The following is a 21054-nucleotide window of genomic DNA, read 5'->3' as shown; positions in this document are numbered from 1 at the left end:
GGAGGGAGGAACAGAATATAGCTAGGCCTTGGGGATAAAATAGGTTCAGGATTAATAAAATGTTGTTTTACTGCCCTTTTAAAAAACATGTAACATGTAAAGGAATATAATTTGCTCACAGGAGTTTGTAAAATAGGATGTGGATATAGTCCTTTTTGTTACAAACAAATGAAAATTCATTTATCACCATATGCCTGGCACCATCAACACATGATTGTTGACAGATAGGTGGCGCAGTGGATAGAGTGCTGGGCCTGGAGTCAGCAAGAATTCAAATCCAGCCTCAGATACTTATTATCTATGTAACCCTGGGCAAGCCATTTAAGCTCTGCTGGCCTCAGTTTTTTCATTTGTAAAATGAGGATAGTAATGATGCCTGCCTCCCAGGGTTGTTGTGAAGATCAAGTGAGACAATGATTGTAAAGTGCTTTGTTGTTGTTGTCGTTGTTGTGAATCCTTAGAACTGAGGATACAAAGACCAAAGAGAAGACAGATCCTGCTTTCAAGAAGGCAAATCCAACATAGGGTTTAGTGAGAGCTTTTAAGGGTGGGAAAGACTTGTTTGTAGGAATCAGGGTAGAAGCCAATACACAAATTGAAGCTTGGGTAGAGAGTGGGGACGATGATGGTGGAAGTCTGATGGAGGGGGAGAGGGGACTCAGCAAACAAAAGGGCCATCATCTCATCATCAGTGGAGGACTGTATAAGAGGAATACGAGGTGAAGAAAGGCATAAGAGGGAGTGCTCGGCAAATATCCTCAGTGAAATGGGACGCAGATTTTCAGCAGGAAGGGCAAGAATATCTTTGGAGACTCATGGAGAAAATATGAATTTTGGGACAGCCATTGTATTTAGTTGTAGGGAATCAACTAAGGAGGAGTGGTAGGATTGCCTTGCTCTAATGAGAACCCAGTTGAGATTAGGTAGATCAGGTTGGTCCTAGACAGCACAGTTTAGTGGTTTCCTCCAGTTCCATGAAGTAGGAGCAGGGAGGGCAGATGGTAGAAGTATTCCTAGGGCTGAGGCTCAGCATGGGATAAATGTCATCCTATAAATATTTATTAGGGGCTTACACTGTGGCAAGCACTGTGCTGAGTGCTGAAGATCCAAAGAATACATTAATTATTGGATGAGGGAATTAGATATTCATGAGGAGAGAATAGTGGTTCACTGAGACTTTGGTTGGGAAGGGAGGAGAGTGTAGTAGAGCAGAGGTGAAGGCCTGGGCTAGTACTGAGGGACAGAGAGGCCTTGTGAAGATGAAGAGTAGATTGAGGAGAAATGAAGCATACAGAGAGATGGAAAGATAAAAGATTATGATCAGATAAAGAAAATTCAATGTTCCTGACCAAATATATGATCACCAATGTGTGTAACTGAGTTAAAGCAGAGGAGTAAGTTATGGGATCTGAGTAAATTGGGACATTAGGGTATTTATAGGAACACCAGCCTGTATATTGAAGTCTCCTATAATGAGAGAAGGAGAAGACAGAAAGCAGGACCATGAGTTAGTCACTGGACTCATTGAAAGGAGAAGGAATCACCTGGGTGTCAGTTCGACTGTTGGTAAGATTTGGATTGAATGAACCTTAAAGGAGGATTGATTGCTGAGAGACAGTGGTAAAAGGAGGGCCTGAAAGTGGAAATGGCGGTATGGGAGTATTCCAACCCGCCCCCCCCCCAACCAGTGAGTTAGGGGTGTGAGTAAAAGTTCAACCAGTAGTGGCAAGAAGAGACAGGGATGCAATGTTGTTAATGGGAGGTCAGGTCTTAGTGAAAGCCAGAAGATGGAAGGAGTGAGAGAGGAAGAGATTTAAGGTGAAAATGTTTCTTAATTATGGCAACAGGTGTTCCAGAAGGCACAGTGGAAAGGGAAGATTTGTAGTAGGACATTGAGAAGAGGATAGGGTTCAGGAGGATGGGAATGAGGGAGTGGACAGACAGCTGAAGTTGGGAGAGAAAGGATTTTGTTCTTCAGCAGTGGGGCCTGGGGTGTTAGTATCACAGGATAGGAATAGTGTAAGGGGGTGGAAGTGTGCTGAGCTGTTTGAGAATGAGTCCAAGCAGAATAACAAGTCCAGTGATGAAGGCAGGTGATGAGGGAATTCAGTGTAGATAATTTGTTGGCACAGACTCTAACTGCCCAGGGTACTGTGTTACTGTGAATTGGGGTCAACCTGGAAGTGTTGGAGTTGAAGTTGGGGAGAAAGCAAGTGGTTTGACCCAGTCCTTCTTACGAGCCAGATCCACAGGATTGGGCAGGCATGGATGGACCATCATTGGAATTGTTGGAGGGAACACTTCAAATCAGTCTATGATCACCGATCCATTTGAATTTTAGAGTAAAATTCTGTGGATTATCTTTTTTCATTCTTTGAAAATATTGCCCTCTTTGAAACATGAATATCAGTCCCTGAGTGTCTTTAAAATTGTCACTTTAAGCACATACTTTCTCTATATACATTTTCTGAGATCCACATGATATTCCCAACTTAATCATTAGCACAGTTTCTACTTCCTCATCTGGCACATTGGATATTGGGTGTTGTGATCTAATGTTCCACTATTATCATATAAGAGAGTAGGCTACCATAAAAGTGTTGTAGCTGCATTTTATATTAGTTCGTTGTCTTCCTGACAATTTAATCTGTAAATGCCTTTGGAATAATGTGCTGTCACTTGGTCCCATGAAAACTTTTCTGCAAACTCGTTCCCCTCCATTGCTTGTTTCCATTTTGTAAGTAGGACTTCTCACAATCCTCTGTCATTCCCCTCAGTGGATTACCCGTATCAGTAAATTAACTAAATATCCAATGTGGAAAATAATTGATTTTGTTCTGACTTATGTCCTTTTTTAAAAAAATCAAATTTATAGAATCTTAGAGCTTGATCTCAGAACATCTCATTCAACTTGTACTCAAAGCATGAATCTTCTAAATATTTGAATCTTTCAAAAGTGATCATACAGTCTGTGCTTTGAAAACTTCTAAATAACAGGGAATTTAACTAACTCCCTATCATTCCACTTTAGGGAAGCTCTAATTATTAGGAAATTTTCCCTTATAATTGAGCTGAAATTTGCTTTCGTGTAACTTCCCTCTAGGTCAAGTATTCTTAACATTTTTTGTGTATGTATCCTTTTGTTGAGCTAGAGAACCTTTTCTCAGAATATTTTTAAATGCTTAAAATACAGATTACAAAATAAACCAATTATATTGAAATACAGTTCATCAAGATTAAAAAAAAAGCAGTGGTAGTTAAATCACTCTTCTGCAAGACAGCCCTTCAAATATTGGAAGATAACTATCATATCCCCCTTTAGTCTTCTTTTCTCTAAGTTAAACATCCTAAAACATAATTTAAGGTTGTATTGACCTGTATTCAGCTGAAATGTTACAAAAACTTTTATGTTTTTAAGAAAATTTCCACTAATAAAAGTAACACCATACAGATACTCTGCCATTGTTAATTGAATTTAATTTAATAAGGTAATAAATAGAATTTTAATGACTGCGATTCTTGTGTTAAGTCTTGGCTATTTTAAAATGCTAAATATATATTCCCTACTAAAGCCCCACTCAGGTGCTATCTCATGCTGTAGAATTGACCCTAGACACTTGGGGGGATACTAGTTGAGCTCAGGGTCTTGCAGGTTCTGCCCTCTAAACTGGAAAGACTTTGAGACTATATCTGTCTCCAAATACAACCTCCCTAAGTTTGGAGAAACTCATCACCAGAAGGTTGGCTATCACTTGACAACGTTTTCATCCTAGCAACTCATGAAGGGCCATCTGTTACAGTGCAAAAGATTTGTAATCCTGGAGTGGGGGGGAAGGAGGAAGGGGGGAGGGGGGAGAGAGAGAGAGAGAGCGCTAAAAGCAGAGACCTGAAGCACAAACATATATTTGCTGGTATTTTTAATACATGCCATTTTTTTAAAATATCATTTTAAGGTATCCGTAGTATCTGACCAGATTAAAAAAAATGTAGTTCAAAAAGCACTAGCAATTGGACTCAAACTTTCTCTGTTTTGTCACCAAATACGAGTCTGCTCCATAATATGCTGGAAGAGCTGTGTTTATAAAACACATTCGGGGGCTTATTCCCTTTACAACAAAACTAGCCAGAGGGTTCTTTCTAATAAAGGACAGAATCCTTATAGCAGTAAAAAATTATTTAAACACAACTTTTCAGGAACACCCCTATTACATAAAGCGAAGTACATGTGAACTTGTACAAGTTTGGGGTGTTATACGAGATGGACAATGTACAGCTATCAAATGAATGTTTCTCAGATTGAAAATTGATACTCCTTGGGGGGAGCAGGAGGAATTCCAAAAGTTTCCCAGATACCTGAGCTTTAGAGCTCTTAACAGCTGCTTAAGCTGGATGGAGGCAGAATAGCGCCTGAGGAAGAGCTTGTTATCAAGTACACAGCAATTAAATCCAGGGGGACGTAGGGTTCTAAAGATGAACTTTGTGGGGCCTGCAGTGTTCCAGGAGCCCTTGGGAGAGGAAAGACTGGGTAGTATGATTGCAGGATAAAAAGTTTGAAGATTCCTGCCCTCTATTAAAGATTAAGGTGCAAACTCTTTTCATTGGCAGAATTAGGTAGTAATGTTTAAGTCTTGTAGCAGTGGCCACGATCTAGTTCTTCCAGAACATATACACATAAGAGTAATTAGTTAAGCTTTCTGGCCAGTTTCATCTAACCAATATACCTATGTATGTGTTTTTAGTATGCTTTTCTAACCATATCAAATTATATGTATGTGTGTATATGTGTATGTATGTATGTATGTATACATAAATATATACAATCTGCAGGCACAGGCACCCATGTGCACACACACAGACTTGAGTAATCTACTTGGCATTGATGGAATCTTCTCACCAGCTGTTACTTTGTCAAGATTCTATTAATATAGTAATAATCAGTTTCTCTGCTAAATGAATCTTTAGTCCTATTATAAACATTAATTTTTAAATATATTTGATGTCGCACAATGGATAATAACTATATTTAGGAAATATATCTTCTTTCCTTTTCGCTAGCTCCTTTGAATAGTCTAGCCTGTAAATGAAGAGATAAATGAAGTTAATTGTTGAAATAACAATGTAGTCTCCCAAAGATGACAATACTCATTTGAACATATATGTTTCAGTATTTTTTTAAATCCGTCACATTATTTTGTAGTCATACCTTACAGTCAGGGACTTTTTCAGATGACCCTTTTGTGAAGATGAGCTAGCTTTGTTTATATGGAATTATCTTTAGTGTTTTAGCTCCTCAGTTTATCCCAAATGAGTGAAGTAATAGAACTTCTCTACTTATTTAGCAATGGGGTGTTTTGGAATGACAGAGATAAAGGCAGAAGGTCAGTAATAATTTTATATTATTCTAGCATACAACCCAGGTTGCTTGTAAGTTAGGTTCAGGCATAGTTAGGAATCTATATAGACACAGCCAGATGCAACAGAGTCCTCTTAATCTGAGGATCTATAAACAGTTTAAAAAATTTTGATAATTGTATTTCCATGAACTTAAGATGGGAAAATTTTCATATTTATTTTAATATAACTAGTTTCTTTTGTAATCCTGTGTATTTTATAACATTCTACAAGGGAGCTCATAGGCTTCATCAGCCTGCCAGAAGGGTCCATGACATTAAAAAAAGATTAAGAATTTCTGCAGAGTATGAAGTGATAAATGATGAATAGTTCTGTACTAATTTGGAGTATAAAAGTTTTAGGACACTGTGACTTTAAGACAATATAAAAAAATCAACTTGCCCAGGATGAGCAATGACTTGTGAATCACAGGAAATACAATTTTATTCATTTTCCTTCCTTTATATCTCTTAGGGGATGGGTTAAACAAGTATAAAGTATTTATAGGTCAGAAAAGCAGCTTGGCCTAATGGATGGAGAGTCAGCCTGTCCTCCAAGTCAGAAAGACCTCTGCCACTGCTGGCTGTGTAATCCTGGGATAGTCACTGAACCTCTGAGTGCAGTAGGCTTCTCTGTAAGACTGCCCTGATGCAATCACAGGTCCTGGACACTGTCCCCCACCCCCTGAAAAAAATTATAAGGCTGATTTAAAAAATAAATAACTAAGAGGCCCTGTCTCGTATCCCTAGCCCGTCCTTAAATCTAGGGGATACCATGGTCAGATGTTGAATGTGGAGTCTAAAAAGATGGTTCAGATCCGGTCTCTGGCACTTACTAGCTATGTGATCATAGGCAAAAATCCGGTCTCTGACACTTACTAGCTATGTGATCATAGGCAAGTCTTTTAATGCCTCTGACTGTCAGTTTCCTCATCTTTAAATCAAAGCTGTTGGACTCAATCTTCTCTAAGGTTCTTTGCAGTTCTGAATTCTGTGATCCCACGATCCTGATTCTGAAGTGGGGTCATAAGATTTCATCCCTCTCTGTCCTCCCAGTAGAATATCAAATTCTTTAAGTCATCGTGTCTCCGTATCTCTAGAGCCTCACATGGTGCCTTGCACATAGTAGGTGCTTAGGATATTTGTTTTGTGCCCTGCCCATGTGTATAAACTGTGTTGATAGTACTGATGATGAAAGAATCTTCAGGAAAACTAAGCATGTAGAATAGTGGTCTTTTACAATCCTAAACTGGGCTGTAAAATTATGGTGGTGGTGAGGGAAGTGTGTGTGTGTCGTTAAGTGTTGGATGCATCATCCAGTGGAGAAAGTCACACCATTCACTTGCTTCTGCAGGGGTGGAGTGACACATAAGGAGGCCATTTTATCAAGCACTGCCCTGCCTAGCTTCCGTCAAACTAATGTCTCAAGGGATGGGGCTATCTTTTCTTTCACAGTCAGAACCAGACCACTAAATGAGGTGAACACTAGCTGCTTTACTGTGTGTTTATCCTCAGATGATCAGGAATCCATGTCATCAATCTTATGTAGCATTTTTAGGTGATTCATTGTGTTTAGTTCGATTTCTGGCTGTGGTGCGAGGCCACTTTGGGCTGGTACGTAAGCACACCACCATCACTAAGAGCACGAATGTGCTACACTTAGAAGGTATCATCTGCCACATACAGGCTTTAAAGAGTTTCAGGTGAGCAGTGATTTTATATTCACCCCTTTGTTAAAGCCCTCCCTGAAGTTGGATTCTTTCTCTTTTCTCAGCTGAGCTAGATGCAGAGCATACTCAGAAGGTGCTAGATATGGAACACAGCCAACAGCTGAAACTAAAGGAACGCCAGAAATTCTTTGAAGAAGCCTTCCAGCAGGACATGGAACAATACCTTTCCACGGGCTATCTGCAGATCGCTGAACGACGAGGCAAGTTTGGACCTGTTTTCATCTGATAGATGTGTCCGTGTGTGTTTCATGCTACTGACTCACCCAGGGCAGGATTGCCAACAGAGCCGTTTAATATCTGAGTCTCTTATTTACTCATAATCTTACTGGCCTAGAGCTACTTCCTGGCGTTGCTCCTTCTGTCCTCTAGGCTTTAGGAAATGGGAGAAAATTTTACCTGCCCAGCAGAGCTGTTAACATACCTTCATTTCTCATTCCTGAACTCCTTGCTGTGTAAGGTATTCCAGTGACAGGAAGCACCCGAGGTTTACTTTGTGTTTATGGGCTAGAGCCAAGAAGGTGAGGTACAACTATCCTCATGCAATAATATAATTAGTAGAATTCAAAACTAGTTGAATGGCTGGACTGAAAGAATAGTTGTTAATTGTTTGTGATGTCAGCATGGCAAGGGGTCTTTAGCAGAGTGCCCTAGGGATCTGTAGTTGCCCTATGCTGTTTAACATTTTTATCAGTGACTTGGAGAAAAGCATAGATGACATCCTTATCAAATTTTCAGACGATACAAAGCTGGGAGGAATGACTAACATACCAAAGGACAGGATCCAGATCCAAAAAGGTCATAACAGGTTATCACTGGGTTGAATCTCATAAGATAAAATTCAGTAGGGCTAAAGGCAAAGTCTTAAACATAGTTTCAGAAAATAGACTTCACAAATGCAGGGTTGGGAAGGCACCCAACCCTGAGATAGTACTTTGTCTGAAGATCTTAGGACTGAGTCACTAGTGTGATATAGCAGCCAAAAAAGTTAATGCAATCTCAGGCTACATTATAACAGGCCTAACTTGCATGAATAAGAAATGATCATCTCTCTGTTCTCTGCCCTTGTCGGACCACAGCTGCAGCATCATGTTCAGCTTAGAGGATGTTGATAAGCCAGTGTCCAGAGAAAGTGAAGGACCCAGTCCATGTCACATTAGAACTGGTTGGAGGAATTGGGGATGTCTCACCTGGTGAAGAGATTACTTGATGGAGATATGATAATTATCTTTAAGTATTTGAAGGGTTGTCATATTGAAAAGTAATTAGAACTGTTCAGTTTGACCTCAGCGGGAGGAACCAGGAACAATGGTGGAATTTAGACTGAACATGAGAAGGTTCCTAAGAACCAGAGCTTTCCCAAGGTTCAGTTAGCTGCCTGGAGAGGCGGTAAGCTCTTCTTTGCTGAAGTCCCCAAACAGAGGTGCTGGTGACTACCTGTTTTGCAGACATGTTATAGTGAGAATTCCTTTTGGTTATAGGCTAGACAAGTCCCTTCCAACACTGACATTCTTTGATTCTATCATTTTGAAACTTACAGAAGAGATTCATGTCTGTTGTAGAAATGGCAACAGGACAAAAAAGTATAATTCTCCCTTTCAGTTCTCCTACCTTTATTTTAAAAAGCCTTTCCTTTCCATGCTTCTATCACCCTGCCATTTCTTATATTCTGCTCTTTCTCCACTCTCTTTACTGTATCTCTTTCATTCTGTACCATCCTACTTTGCCTCCCTACTCAAGGGAGGTATCTAGGGAGGAAAATGGAAACAAACAGTGAAGGAAAGGAAAGTAGAAGAAACCAATAATAATACCTAAGTATCTGAAGTGTGATAAATCAATTCAAATGATTATATAATTTTTTAAACCCTGATCCTGACCATGTGATGTATATTTCAGCTTTAACACCTTCTTTCCTTTTTTTTAATCAGTGCTATTTTTGATGGATATGAAATTTCAGAGAGAGACAGAGAAAAACCTTTACAGTACAGAGAAACGAAATATTCTACCATTTTGAGGAATGACCTGGTTTTATTTTTACCAGATTTTGTAAATTCAGTAGTATTATGATCTGTTGCATGGGGCATCTGTGCCAAGGCACAGAAAGTTTTTGTGTTTGCCATCCAGAGTTAAGTAAAGAGGTAGAACCTTTATAGAAAGCCAACCTGGGTGATTTTGGGCAGAAAGTCTTTGTTCAACAGCTAGTTTGTTTTTGTTTTAATTGGAGGGTGAGATGGAATGGAAATTTAACTGGCTAAGTGCCTCAACTTTCTACCTCACTTTACCTTCACAGATATTGTTTAGATTTGCAAATAATTTTCTTATCACAGTATTTCCAAGGATAGTTGGGAGAAGACTACTCCCAGAAGGGGAAGAGTCTCATGCAAAACATGGTTCATGACATGGAAGTCACTGCTTTGTTTTTACACAAGAGGTGCCCCAGATATGAAAGACAGTATATAATTCATTTATTGATTTATAAAACATTTAATATGCTTTTGTGTACAAAGCACTGTATCAGATGCTGAAATGTAAAATTTAGGGAAAACAGGGACCTTGTTCTCAGAGCTTGTATCCTACCATGTTAGATTGGGAGCTTGTCACTTGAGAAAAGATGACCTTAGTCTGTTGATGTTAATGGTAGAGTTAAATGTTCTGCCTAAGAAAAACCATATATTTCTTCTTCAAAACAGAATTGTTTTGTCAGAAAATGATTTTTTTTCATGTAGGGAAGAAAGACTGTTCATTATTTAATATAAGATATCATGTAAAAATGCCATGTTTTTCTACTTCTCTAGTGATGTGGCTTCAGGCTCAAGTTTCTAAAGGCTCAGATCAGTTTTTATTCCACACATTCTAATGTGCATGGGCTCTTCTTATGTTACTTAGATAAATTTGTTTTACTTTTAAGCTTTCTATTTTGGTTAACAACTTTAGTAACTTGGAATGAATGTGATTTAGGAAATTTTGCACATGTAATATGGTGATCTCTATATGATTTCCTCTTCCACATATGTGTGGACAGCTGAAATAGCCACTGCCAAATCCATTGTGAGGTATGTAACCTTTTTTTGAGGACACAGCCCTTGGCCCTCCTTTTAATAAAGACTGTTAGCTTAGTTAACTAAACTAGTCAGAACATAGTGCTAACAAGGACTGATCACAGACAGCAACCTTAACACTGCCTGTTCTCTTGCAAATATGTCACAAAGAGGAACTAGGCAAGAGGGTGTAGATTAGTGCAAGTCTGTCAGGGCTGTTGGAGTAGCAATTCAGAGTACATATCCTAATGGTGGCTGGAGGAAGGAAAGTGAACACAATCATCGCGGATGTTAACATAACTTAAATACTTTGGTATTAACACCCAAAAAGATAAATGATGCCACTGTAGTATGCAGGCAGCCTTTGTGGAAGTACATTAGTTGAAATACAGAAGTCAAGAAAGCAAATTTGTTCTTTCATGTTGAGGGAAATTGTGTTCCACAAGCCATGCACTACTGTGTCACTGTCAAATGGTCATTTGGTGAAATTTCAAAGATGTCCTTTACTCCTCAATCAATCAATCAACTAGCATTTACTAGATACCCACCACGTGCCAGGAATCATGCTAGGTGTTAGGGATACAAGGATTCAAAACGAAACTCTACCTCGAGGACCTGACATTTTCTTAAGGAGAAGACATGAACAGAAGTATGTTTAAAATATACATATGTAAAATTAACATGAGGTAAATTTTTGGAGGAAGGGACCGAGAAAGGCATCACTTTTTGTTTGTTTGTTTTTTTTTTTGCTTTTTGGCAGGGCGATTGGGGGTTAAGTGACTTGCCCAAGGTCACACAGTTAGTACATGTGTCAAGTGTCTGAGGCCGGATTTGAACTCAGGTCCTCCTGACTCCAGGGCCGGTGCTCTACTCACTGCGCCACCTAGCTACCCCCGTCATCACTTTTTAATATAACTCATTTCCTGACCTTAAGTTTAGCAAAATCTGTGTCAAAACAGTATTACGCTCATTGTGAGAGAGCATCCGACACTCATTGTAAAACCAGATTTAATCAAATTGCCCTTCTTTGACTCTATTGTGGTCATCTTCTATTCTGTTCTAAATGTTCTTAAAAGAGTCTTCCTTGGTGAGGCTGATTGGTTCCTTCAGAGAAGTGATGATATCGTAGTTCTGTTGGCCAGGCAGCAAACTGTGCTACTTGCTGGGCCCCCCTGGCACCTAGATCATGTGATGGAAACTGAGAGGGAGGTATATGTCTCCAACACTGCCCAGTCCTGGGATCAGAAATCTGAGAAAACATTTTAGAAAGTATAAAAGAGGTTTTAGTCTTCTGTTGAACAGTTCCGTGACACCTGACTCAGAATAAGGAGAATGGAAATGTCTCAGCTCTATACAATCTAGCTGTATATTATTGTTGCTTTAAAAAACTTGATTTTGGGCAATTCTACCTGTCTCTGGCATAATTTCCTCAAGTGTCAAATAGGGTTGGCTAATGTATCTCAGCATAAAGGGACAACATTTTGGGTGGGGGGGGTGGTTTGGAGAATTGGAAAAAAAAATAGTAGCTAACATTTATGTGGTGCCTACTGTGTGCCAGGCACTGTGCTAATCTGCTTACAAATATTACTTCATTTGATCCTCATAACAAGCCTGGGAGTTTGGTGCCATTATTATCCCCATTTTACAGTTGAGTAAATTGAGCCAAACAAAAGTAAAGTGACTTGCTCAAAATCATATAGCTATGAACTATCTGAAGCCAAATTTGAACTCGGGTCTCCCTGACTCTGAGTCCAGAACTCTATCCACTGCACCACCAGCTGCCTCTTGAGTTTTTCAAATTTTGTCTTTAGCTAGGGCAATTGTTAATTGAGACGCAGCCAGAAAGAACAAATGAGTCTCTAAAAAAAATCAGCTTACAACTATTCTTTAAGTGTCCTCACTTTGACAGTACAGGCTGCCCTTTCCTGGGGAAGATTTCCAAAGTTGAATGTGAAGAAATTTAATTAATTAGGAATAATCCAAAAATATATCACCATATTGAACGAGATATTTTAGTCATATACCATAAAATGAAAAGTAGGCTGAATTTCTGTCACATGCTCCCTCCCCAATATTCATTTTGAAATTGAGACAAGGCAAGGAAAATTCTATTCAGAAAATGGCTATTTTTAGAATCTTCTATATTTACTAAGAAGGAAAGGGCTTAAAGCCCCACTTGGGCCACAGAGTGAGAAGCAGCCTTGGCGCCATGTGAATAGAGAGGCAAGATGGAGATTTGAGGGGATGGAAAACCAGACAGGCAGTTACTTAAGAGCAGAGCAAAGCCAGCCAAGCAGCAGTTATCTCCCGAGTACCTGCTGTGTGTCTTGTAGCAAGTCCATGATATTGGGTATTTTAAGTATAAAGGACAAGGACCAGAGGGAAGATCAAATCTCGTTCCAATTCCATTATTCCAACATTTACTCAAACTGACTCCTAAAGGTGTAGTTTTCAGAAGAACTGGTGTGTAGTGAAGGTTACAAGAATATACTGAGGTTAGATGTTGCTGGATTAAATTAGCACAAGGGCATTTGAGGGCATGAGATTTTTCAGCACAAATAGACATTAATTTTAAAAGCTGAGATCATGTGATCTAACTCCCTTATTTTGCAGAGGATGAAACTTGAACTCAGAGACATACAGTGATTTATGTAAATTATATAGTAATATGGAGGCTGAGGTGGAACTAAAGTCTAGTCCTCCCATTTAGGGGCTCTTTCCCATGATAACATGCTACAATAATTTTATTTTTATACATATTATTTAAAGTCATCAAAAGCAAGGTATTAAGTTACCCATATAATAAGATGACCCAGTGTTAAAGGATGACAAAATAAATGGACTTAAAAAATCTTCCTAACATGTTATAATTCAGATTAGTGGAATATTATAGCTTTTATAAAAAAGTGTTTATTTCATAAGCCCAGTTGACTGAAAAAAGTAATGTGTTAGATGATATGTAGAACAGAATGTGAGAATTGTGTGGTTGTGGAATGTAGTTGTGGTGTATAACTGGGTTGTTATTTAAATCAAAGAATAAGAAAATGATCACGAAGTCTGTTTCTAGAGCATTCATATAGTATAATTCAGGGAATTTCCAGAGTGCTTGTGAATTAGTAATGATTTTCTTATGTAACCTTCTGCCAGGTACTTAATTTGCTCTCTTCAAACCATTCATGTAATTATTCAGCACTCACTTATTGACTGTCTGTGTGCCAGGCACAGTGCTGGGAAAGAGAAACAAGATGATAAATAATCCCTGCTCTCAGAGAGCTTAAATGTTTCTAGGAAAAAACCAGCATAGACCAAAGGAAGTGAATCCAATATACATATGAATTAGTTTTCAGAGAGGGTGGATAACTGAGACATTAAGAAGAGGCCTGTGTAAGAATGGCACTTCCCCTGAGCCTGGAAAAAGCTAGGGATTCCAAGAGACAGGAGTGAAGAGGAGACAGGATTTGGGGCATGGGAGCCAGTCTGTGCAAAGGCCTCATCCACTACAACTGCTTACCCACTTCCTATATGCCAGGGAATGTGGTAAGGGTTAGGGTTACAAAGAAAGGCAGAAAATATTCCCTGCCCTCAAGGAGCTTACAGTCTAATGGCAGAAATGACATGTAAACAACTATATGCACAACACACATACACATACTGCAAATTAGGGGTAGTTTCAGAAGGAACACATTAAGATTAAGGAGGACTGGGAAATGCTTCTTGCAAAAGGTACGACTTTGGCTGAGACTTGCAGGAAGCCAACAAGCCAGGAAAGCCAGGAGGCAGAGGTGAGGAGGGAGAGAGTTCCAGGCATGGAGAAGAGTTGGTGGAAACACTTGGGTGTGTAGTGTCACACACAAGGATCAGAAGTCAGCGTCACTTCATTCTAGAGTATGTGCAAGTCATGATGGGCTTTAAAAGCCAAACACAGGATTTTATATTTGATCCTGGAAGTAATAGGGAGCCACTGGGGTTCACTGAATTGGGGAGCAGGGAGGGGATGGTGAGGTAAAAGATGGTATGATCAGACCATTGTTTAAGGAAGAACAATTTGACAGCTGAATGCAGGATGGATTGGAGTAGGAAGACATCTGAAGCAGGAACAGCAACCAACAGGCTGTTGCAGTAGTCCAGGTATGAGGTGATGAGGGCCTGCGCTAGGGTGGTTATTGTGTCAGAGAAGAGTGCATGTATGAGAGATGTTATAAAGGGAAAATGAGAGGATTTGACAGCTGATTGGATATGAATGAGAGTGAGGTATTCAGGGTGACATCTAGATTATGAGCTTGGGCGACTGGAAAGTTAGGAAGAGGAGGATTTGAGGGGGAAAGGTAATGTTTTATGGGAAATCCATTTTAAGATGTTTAATGGGCAACTAAAGAGGAGACTGGAGGTTAAGGTTATGCAAGCAGATCTGAGAGTCTTCCACATGGAGATGACCATGAAAACTGTGGGTGCTAATAATAAGACTGTCAAGTGAAATAGCATATAGGAAAAAGAAAAGAGGACCCAGGACAGAGCTTTGGGGGATCCCCATGGTGAGCAGTCATGACATTGGTCATGTTTGGGGAACAGCAAGTTGGCTAGAATATAGGGAGTCCTATCAGCAGGCTATTGCAGCAGTCCAGGCAAAAGGTAATGAGGTCTTGAACTAGAGTTGTGGCTTTGTAATTGGAGAGGAGACAAATGCAAGATGAATTGTGGAGAAAAGAATCAATAGAACTTGGCAACTGATTGGATAGGGGGCTTAAGGGAGAGTGAAGTCAATGATAACCCGTAGGTTGTAACTGGGATAGTGCCTTTGACAAGAACAGATAATGTGGTAAGAGGGATGGGTTTTGTAGGGGAAGGAAATGAATTCCATCTTGAATGTGTTGAATTTGAGAGGTGTGGCAGGCAGGACTTTAATTCCATGGAGAGACAAAGGCTGGATATTTAGGTTGGGAATCATCTACGTAGAGATAACAATTAAAACCTTTGAGAGCTGGAGAGAAAAAGGGCCTAAGACAGAGCCAGGGAGGATACCGCACATAGGGAATGGGACAAAACTGAGGAGCAGCTAGGAGAGAGGAGTACTATAAAAACCCGGGCAGAGAATATCTGAGGAGGAGAGAGCCAGTGGTATCAAATGCCGCAGTGAAGCAGAGGATCAGGATTGAGAAAGGTTTGATTTGGCAATTAAGATCTTGCTAATGGTAGCCGTGGTGAGAGCACGTGGTGTCATGAGCCAGATTCAGAGGGTTTGAGGAGGGAGTAGGAGTGAAGTGGAGGCAACAGGTAGAGATGGCCTTTTTCCCCTAGCTTTTTGACTGTGAAAGGGTAGAGAGACATAGGAAAAGCAGGACCTATGGAGCAGTGAGGTCACCCGCATGTTTTTTTCAGGTTAGAGGAGAGCTTGGCATGTCTGTAGGTAGTAGGGATGGAGCCGGAGACCAACAACGAGGGACGTTCAAAGGGACATACTGCAAAAAATAGAGGGGGATAAGCTTGGCCTTGGCAAGAAACTGGAACAAAGGAAGTGACGATGAATTGTTTTAATTATTTAACGTGTAGAATTGATTCCCACTCCTATGCTGTTAATAACTTATTTTTTATTATTACCATATTAAAAAGGGAAGGAAAACTGGAAAGCCAAGATTAGTCAGCTGCCATAAATATCTGATATGATACAGAACAAGTATTAGTCCATTAGGCCTTAGACAAGTCCCTTAACTTCCCTGGTTTTTTTTTTCCATCTATAAAATGAGGGGGTTGAGCTCAATGACCACAAAGATACCTTCAAGTGAAATCTATGATCCAGGATTTGCTTTGATTTTACTGGTTGGAGGAGGCTCTCCTGTCCAGTACAAATCAGCAGCTGTTCTGCTCCAGACATGGGGCTGGAACCCAGGTTTTCCTGACTCCAAGATTGGTGCTTTTGCCTGGGTGTCACTGAAGACAAGTGACAACCTCTCAGTGCATTCCCAGTGCTTTAATGTTCATGGCAGTTGCTCGACTGTGTGGGTAGAGAGAATTTCCCTGAGGGAAGTCACAGGTCAAAGCAATGAAGAAAGCAAAACAGAGGAAAAACAAAAAGGTACAGTTTATAGTTCTGAAAAGATGTTCCTAGTAAAGACTGGCTTGAGGTTAAGCCCCTCCTTTAAATGACTTTTTTAAATTAGAATTCACACACGCTAATGAAGCAAAATCATTTACTTCATAGGCAGTAATAATTGTAGTAAATTAGACCTTAAATCACTGAGATGGTGAGGGTCGATGATAGAAACATAAACTTTATTAATGAATTTGCTGCTATTTTATCAGATTCTGGCCCAAAGAGCACTTGGTATCCTACCTCAAAGTGTTCAGTTCTCATGAAAAACACATTTTAAATAATTAATAATAGGTGGCCCTGGATGGCTGCGTCACTGAATGTTCACTGCGCTCTTCTGCTTATTTTTCTCAGAACTAGATTTAACCTTCTTCTAATCTCCTCTGAATATGCTTTTCAACACAGTGAGATCCTCAAGTCCAGAGGGGGGCACTTCTCCCCTGTTTCCTATGCCTCGGTACAAATGAATGGATCCAGTTCCTAGGAATTTGGGAGGGGAGGAGGCCATGTTTGCTGGGGTGTGTTTTGGTTGTCAAGAGGGTTATATCACTGAAGCTACCACTTCTTAACCTTTTTTGTGGATCATGGCTCCTCCTCGGAATAATATTTTAAAATGCATTAAATACATAGGATTGCAAAGGAAATCAATTGTATTATAAGTTACCACAATGTATATATTTTTAAAAATACAAGTTTACAGATCTCAGGTTTAACTTGAGTCCATTATAACTTGCTAGGCTTTATTATTTTCTGATTGAACACTGTAAGCCAGAGGGATGTTAGAATTGGAAACTTGGTTCTTTTATGTAGATTATTATCTAAGAAAATCCTCAACACAAGTTACACAGTTGTGAAGGTTGAACAGATGAGAATATGACAAGACACCCTATTCCAATCTAGAAAGATTATTTGGCAGAAAAGAGGAGGAGGTTCTACTTGGCCCAGTACTTCCTGCATTTAAAAAAACAAACAAAACACCTTCCCGAGAATTCCACAGATCTCCTCCTGTTTTGTGCTGAGAACTTGACAGGGGGAATCAAGTGGAGAAAACTGCTTCCTGGCTCCAGAAAGGGCCCTGTAATCTAGCTAGGACTCTCTGCTCCTTTTGTATGATGGGATCCCACTGTTGTTATTAGCTAGCCCTTTTGACCAGGACTGTTCAAGTCAGAGCACCTGGAAATGGTAGAAGAGGTCTAGACCATCTGATGCAAAGGCTCGCTGCTTCAACGCTTCTGCCAAAGAACAGTAGCTATGCTCTCTGCAGACAGCTCTCCAGTATGTCCTGGCCTGGCTGAAATCAAGTGCAGACAAATCAACAAAACAGGAATATCTCATTTCATTGAATTGAATTAAAAAACAAACTAGTTCAGCATAAGCACGAGATTCTTCTTTGAAAGGTAACTAGTAACAAAGATCGTCCCTTGGGAGCTGGTTGTTTTGGGGTTTTTTTTGGATTAAGTTGTTTTTTTACAGCCATCTTGCTTTGAAGGGAAGGCTGATGCAGCACACAGTTTGCCTGTAGCCCAGTTAACTCCTCCATTGCTTTTAAGTATCCTCTTTAAGCAGTCATTTGGGTTAACTCATTGTTTATTCATTTCCAGAGCCCATAGGCAGCATGTCCTCCATGGAGGTGAATGTAGACATGCTAGAACAGATGGATCTAATGGATATGTCTGATCAAGAGGCCCTCGATGTCTTTCTAAACTCAGGAGGAGAAGACAACGTGCCATCTTCCGGATTAGGTACGAGGCCAGGCATTTGAGACTTGGATGGATGGCGTTCACTCCCTGCCTAAACATAACTGGAAAGGTCTATTGATGGCATACTGATTTTTTCTTAAAAAGCTATTTTTTGTGAATTTGCCACTTTGTTTGCAGTCTGGGCTTTGCTTTGGCTTTAGTACACAAGGTAGGAGTTTTGATTGGCTAGAAATCAATTATCCATTGCAGTTGTCCCAAAACTATTGGGCTAATTGCTTGTAATTTATGGACGGTATTCTTTTCCCAAAGGGATAGGCATCTTAGAGGGCAAGTGTGAAGATTTCTGCTGAGAACAATCTCCTTAGTTCACCTCTCTCTTTCCTAAATGGATTATTTCATCATAGTTTGGGGGAGGTCGTTTGGAGGTTGTTCATTCCTTGGCTGGGCTTACCCTCATGCATACATAAACACACATGTGCGCACGCGCGCGCGCGCACACACACACACACACACACATGCTTTGTCTCAAGGCTGTCCTGATAGCTGTCTAGAAGGATATCTAGAGGCTGGGCACATTATTTTTTCACTGAGAGTATCCAGCACTTCACAGCAACCACCTCTCAAAGCCTCCTTGAAACTATTAACACAATCTACACATTTAGCATTCTAAAACAGCTAGAATTTTGAACTGAGAAAGCAAAAATTTTTAACTTTTTCAATGAGCTATTTATGAAGCTAGAGCATAAGTCAGGAATAGAGACTGCACAATAGCTGTTCAGCTATTCTAATATGCATAAAACACCAAGCTTTGGGGGACAGGCTCCCCAAGTAGGTTATTATATTGAGATTAGTGTCCAGCCAGACCATGGCCAGCAACATGATATTCATGACACTCAAGTTCATACACACCCTTTTTTTATGCCAAATTAAGGCAGCAAAGCTGGATGGGTTTTCAGTTACCTTTAGAGCCAGAGTACACAGCTTGCTTACTTTACAGAGAAAGGAAGTCTAGCCTATAGAGGGAGTCACATGCCTGGACTAGAACCCACATCCACATCTCCTAAGGCACTGGATTGGAGGGTCATTCCATTATACTGGGTCTCCCTTTATTACTGTTCTGCTGAAGAAGTTCCTACTTTTTTTTTTTTTTTCCAAATCCACTTCTGAAATCTGGTGTTCTTTGCTGCTTCTTAAAAAACAGTAGCTAGGTAAGTGGTGAGACTTACCTCCTTTTCCAGAAGAGACCTCAGGTCATCTAACATCCTCATTTTAGCTCGAACCTTTCCCCCAGTCAGTGAGATAGTGGAGCTGGACTGCATCAACTTACCTAATGATGGCTTAGCATTCTCAGCTTCATTGTAGCAGGTTCCATGACTTGTTCTTGTCCGTGAGAAGATGTTGGCACCAGAATTAATTCTAGTTCCTCATGTTAAACACCCCATCAAGTCCATGCCTGTGCACTTCATCTGCATATAGGTGGACACATTATATAACATGACACATTTTTAACACTTTCTTGCACATTGGTGTCAAACCATTCACTCCTGAGTGCGATCTGAAAACGAGTATTCCTTGCCTGGGCGGAAGGTTATTAGTACATGGGACACAGGCTGATAAAGGGACTTGAAAGAATATAAAAACATTCAGTTTTTAAGAAGGGGTCCTCTAAGGGGGCTAAAGCACATTATCCATTTCAGAATTGCAGATCCTTTTTGGATTCCCAGAGCCCCCCGTTTCTATTTTTTTGGCCATCACACTTGTTGGGTGGCACAAGGCAACTTTTTTACTCAGATTCAAAGCTGTAGAAAAAAAATGACTGACATTTGTCTTATGTTCATAATAAAAAAGAACATTTAAGGTTTGGGGTTTTTTTTTCCCTTTTTTAAAGGCAGGCTGAGTATTCTTGGTGGTAGAATGCTAGACCTTTGAGTCCAAAAGACCTGGATTTCAATCTCCCCTCATACTTATGAGCTGTGTGGCCAATAACAAATACTTCAGCTGTGACCGTCAGTTTACTTGTTTGGGAAACACTTCTATTACCTATAGCACAGGGTTGTTAAAGATCCAGTGAGACAATAGAATATAATCATAACTATAATCATCATATATAATACATTAAGGCCAAACTTTAAACCATTATATAAAGTGAATTATTGTTATTACTCCAACCGTCTATCATAACCAGGTGCACAGTAGTGACCAGAAGTGAGGGCAGCATTGATAATGACCAGGAGTGACCACACACACACACACGTGACAGTTCACATGATTGCCTTTGATTCCATCCAGCTTATACCCCAACACACTCCAGAAAGAGAAGCTCCCTGAATATATTTAGCATCTTCCCTCTGGTGAATTAAACTTTTTTTCTTCTGCTCTTTTGCAGGGCCTGATTCTGGTACCTGTCAGAATGAAATAAGCCTTGAGGTTCCCAACCATTCCGCATCTCAAAGCAAACTGTCTTCCTTATCCTCAGTCTGCACTGACCCTGCCACCCAGGAGAACAGTGAAAGTGGAGAGTCCCCTGTTGTTCAATCTGATGAAGAAGAAGTCCAAGTGGACACTGCTCTGGCTACTATAAAGGCCAGGTCAGATGTCAGCGATGAAAGTGACTCTTAAATTCCATGAAGCCTAGCCTTCATTCTTTGACTACACAGTATTTCAATGAAGACAGCTCAAGTTTTGACCAGATAGCCTGCCTGAAGTCATTTGTTTTATGGGGATACTAGACTTTTATAAAATTGCCAATAATGAGTTGGGAGTTGCCTAAAAGCACAGTTTTCTCTAACAATAAAATTTGAGAACTTTGAGCATTATTAAACTTTGTACAGCAAATAAATTCTGAACCTCTTAGTCCTTTTTTCCTGTGTATTTGTTATACATTAGAAATAATTCCAAATATACAAGGCCTTAAAGATAAAAGATAATAGTTCTTTTTTGGTGAGCCTGGAGAGCCCGCACTTTGAAAGGAAAGTGGGTGGCACCCAATACTTGCCAATTTAAGGTAACCCCTAAAATGCAGGTGTCGCTTCTACCTTGGTCAGTGGTTAACAGAAAACCAAGTCAGCCATGCTTCCCTAGAGGGAATTTGACTTCATCAATTACTCGGTAAGC

At 40.0% G+C, this 21054-nt stretch overlaps 1 protein-coding gene across 1 annotated transcript in view; it reads left to right on the top strand.

Moving 5' to 3' along the window:
• Window positions 1-20793, top strand: part of DTNBP1 (dystrobrevin binding protein 1) — a 199663-nt gene extending 178870 nt beyond the window's left edge. Inside the window, exons 8-10 of the mRNA XM_036742061.1 lie at window positions 7165-7320; window positions 17842-17982; window positions 20327-20793. Coding sequence (XP_036597956.1) covers window positions 7165-7320; window positions 17842-17982; window positions 20327-20559 — 530 coding nt within the window. The 3' untranslated portion in view covers window positions 20560-20793. The remainder of the gene's footprint in view (window positions 1-7164; window positions 7321-17841; window positions 17983-20326) is intronic.
• Window positions 20794-21054: the final 261 nt, after the last annotated feature.

Source organism: Trichosurus vulpecula, chromosome 1 (genome assembly GCF_011100635.1).
Source record: "Trichosurus vulpecula isolate mTriVul1 chromosome 1, mTriVul1.pri, whole genome shotgun sequence".
Classification (NCBI taxonomy): domain Eukaryota; kingdom Metazoa; phylum Chordata; class Mammalia; order Diprotodontia; family Phalangeridae; genus Trichosurus; species Trichosurus vulpecula.
The sequence above is the reverse complement of the archived record's forward strand: the minus strand, read 5'-3'. Positions and strand labels throughout refer to the sequence as shown.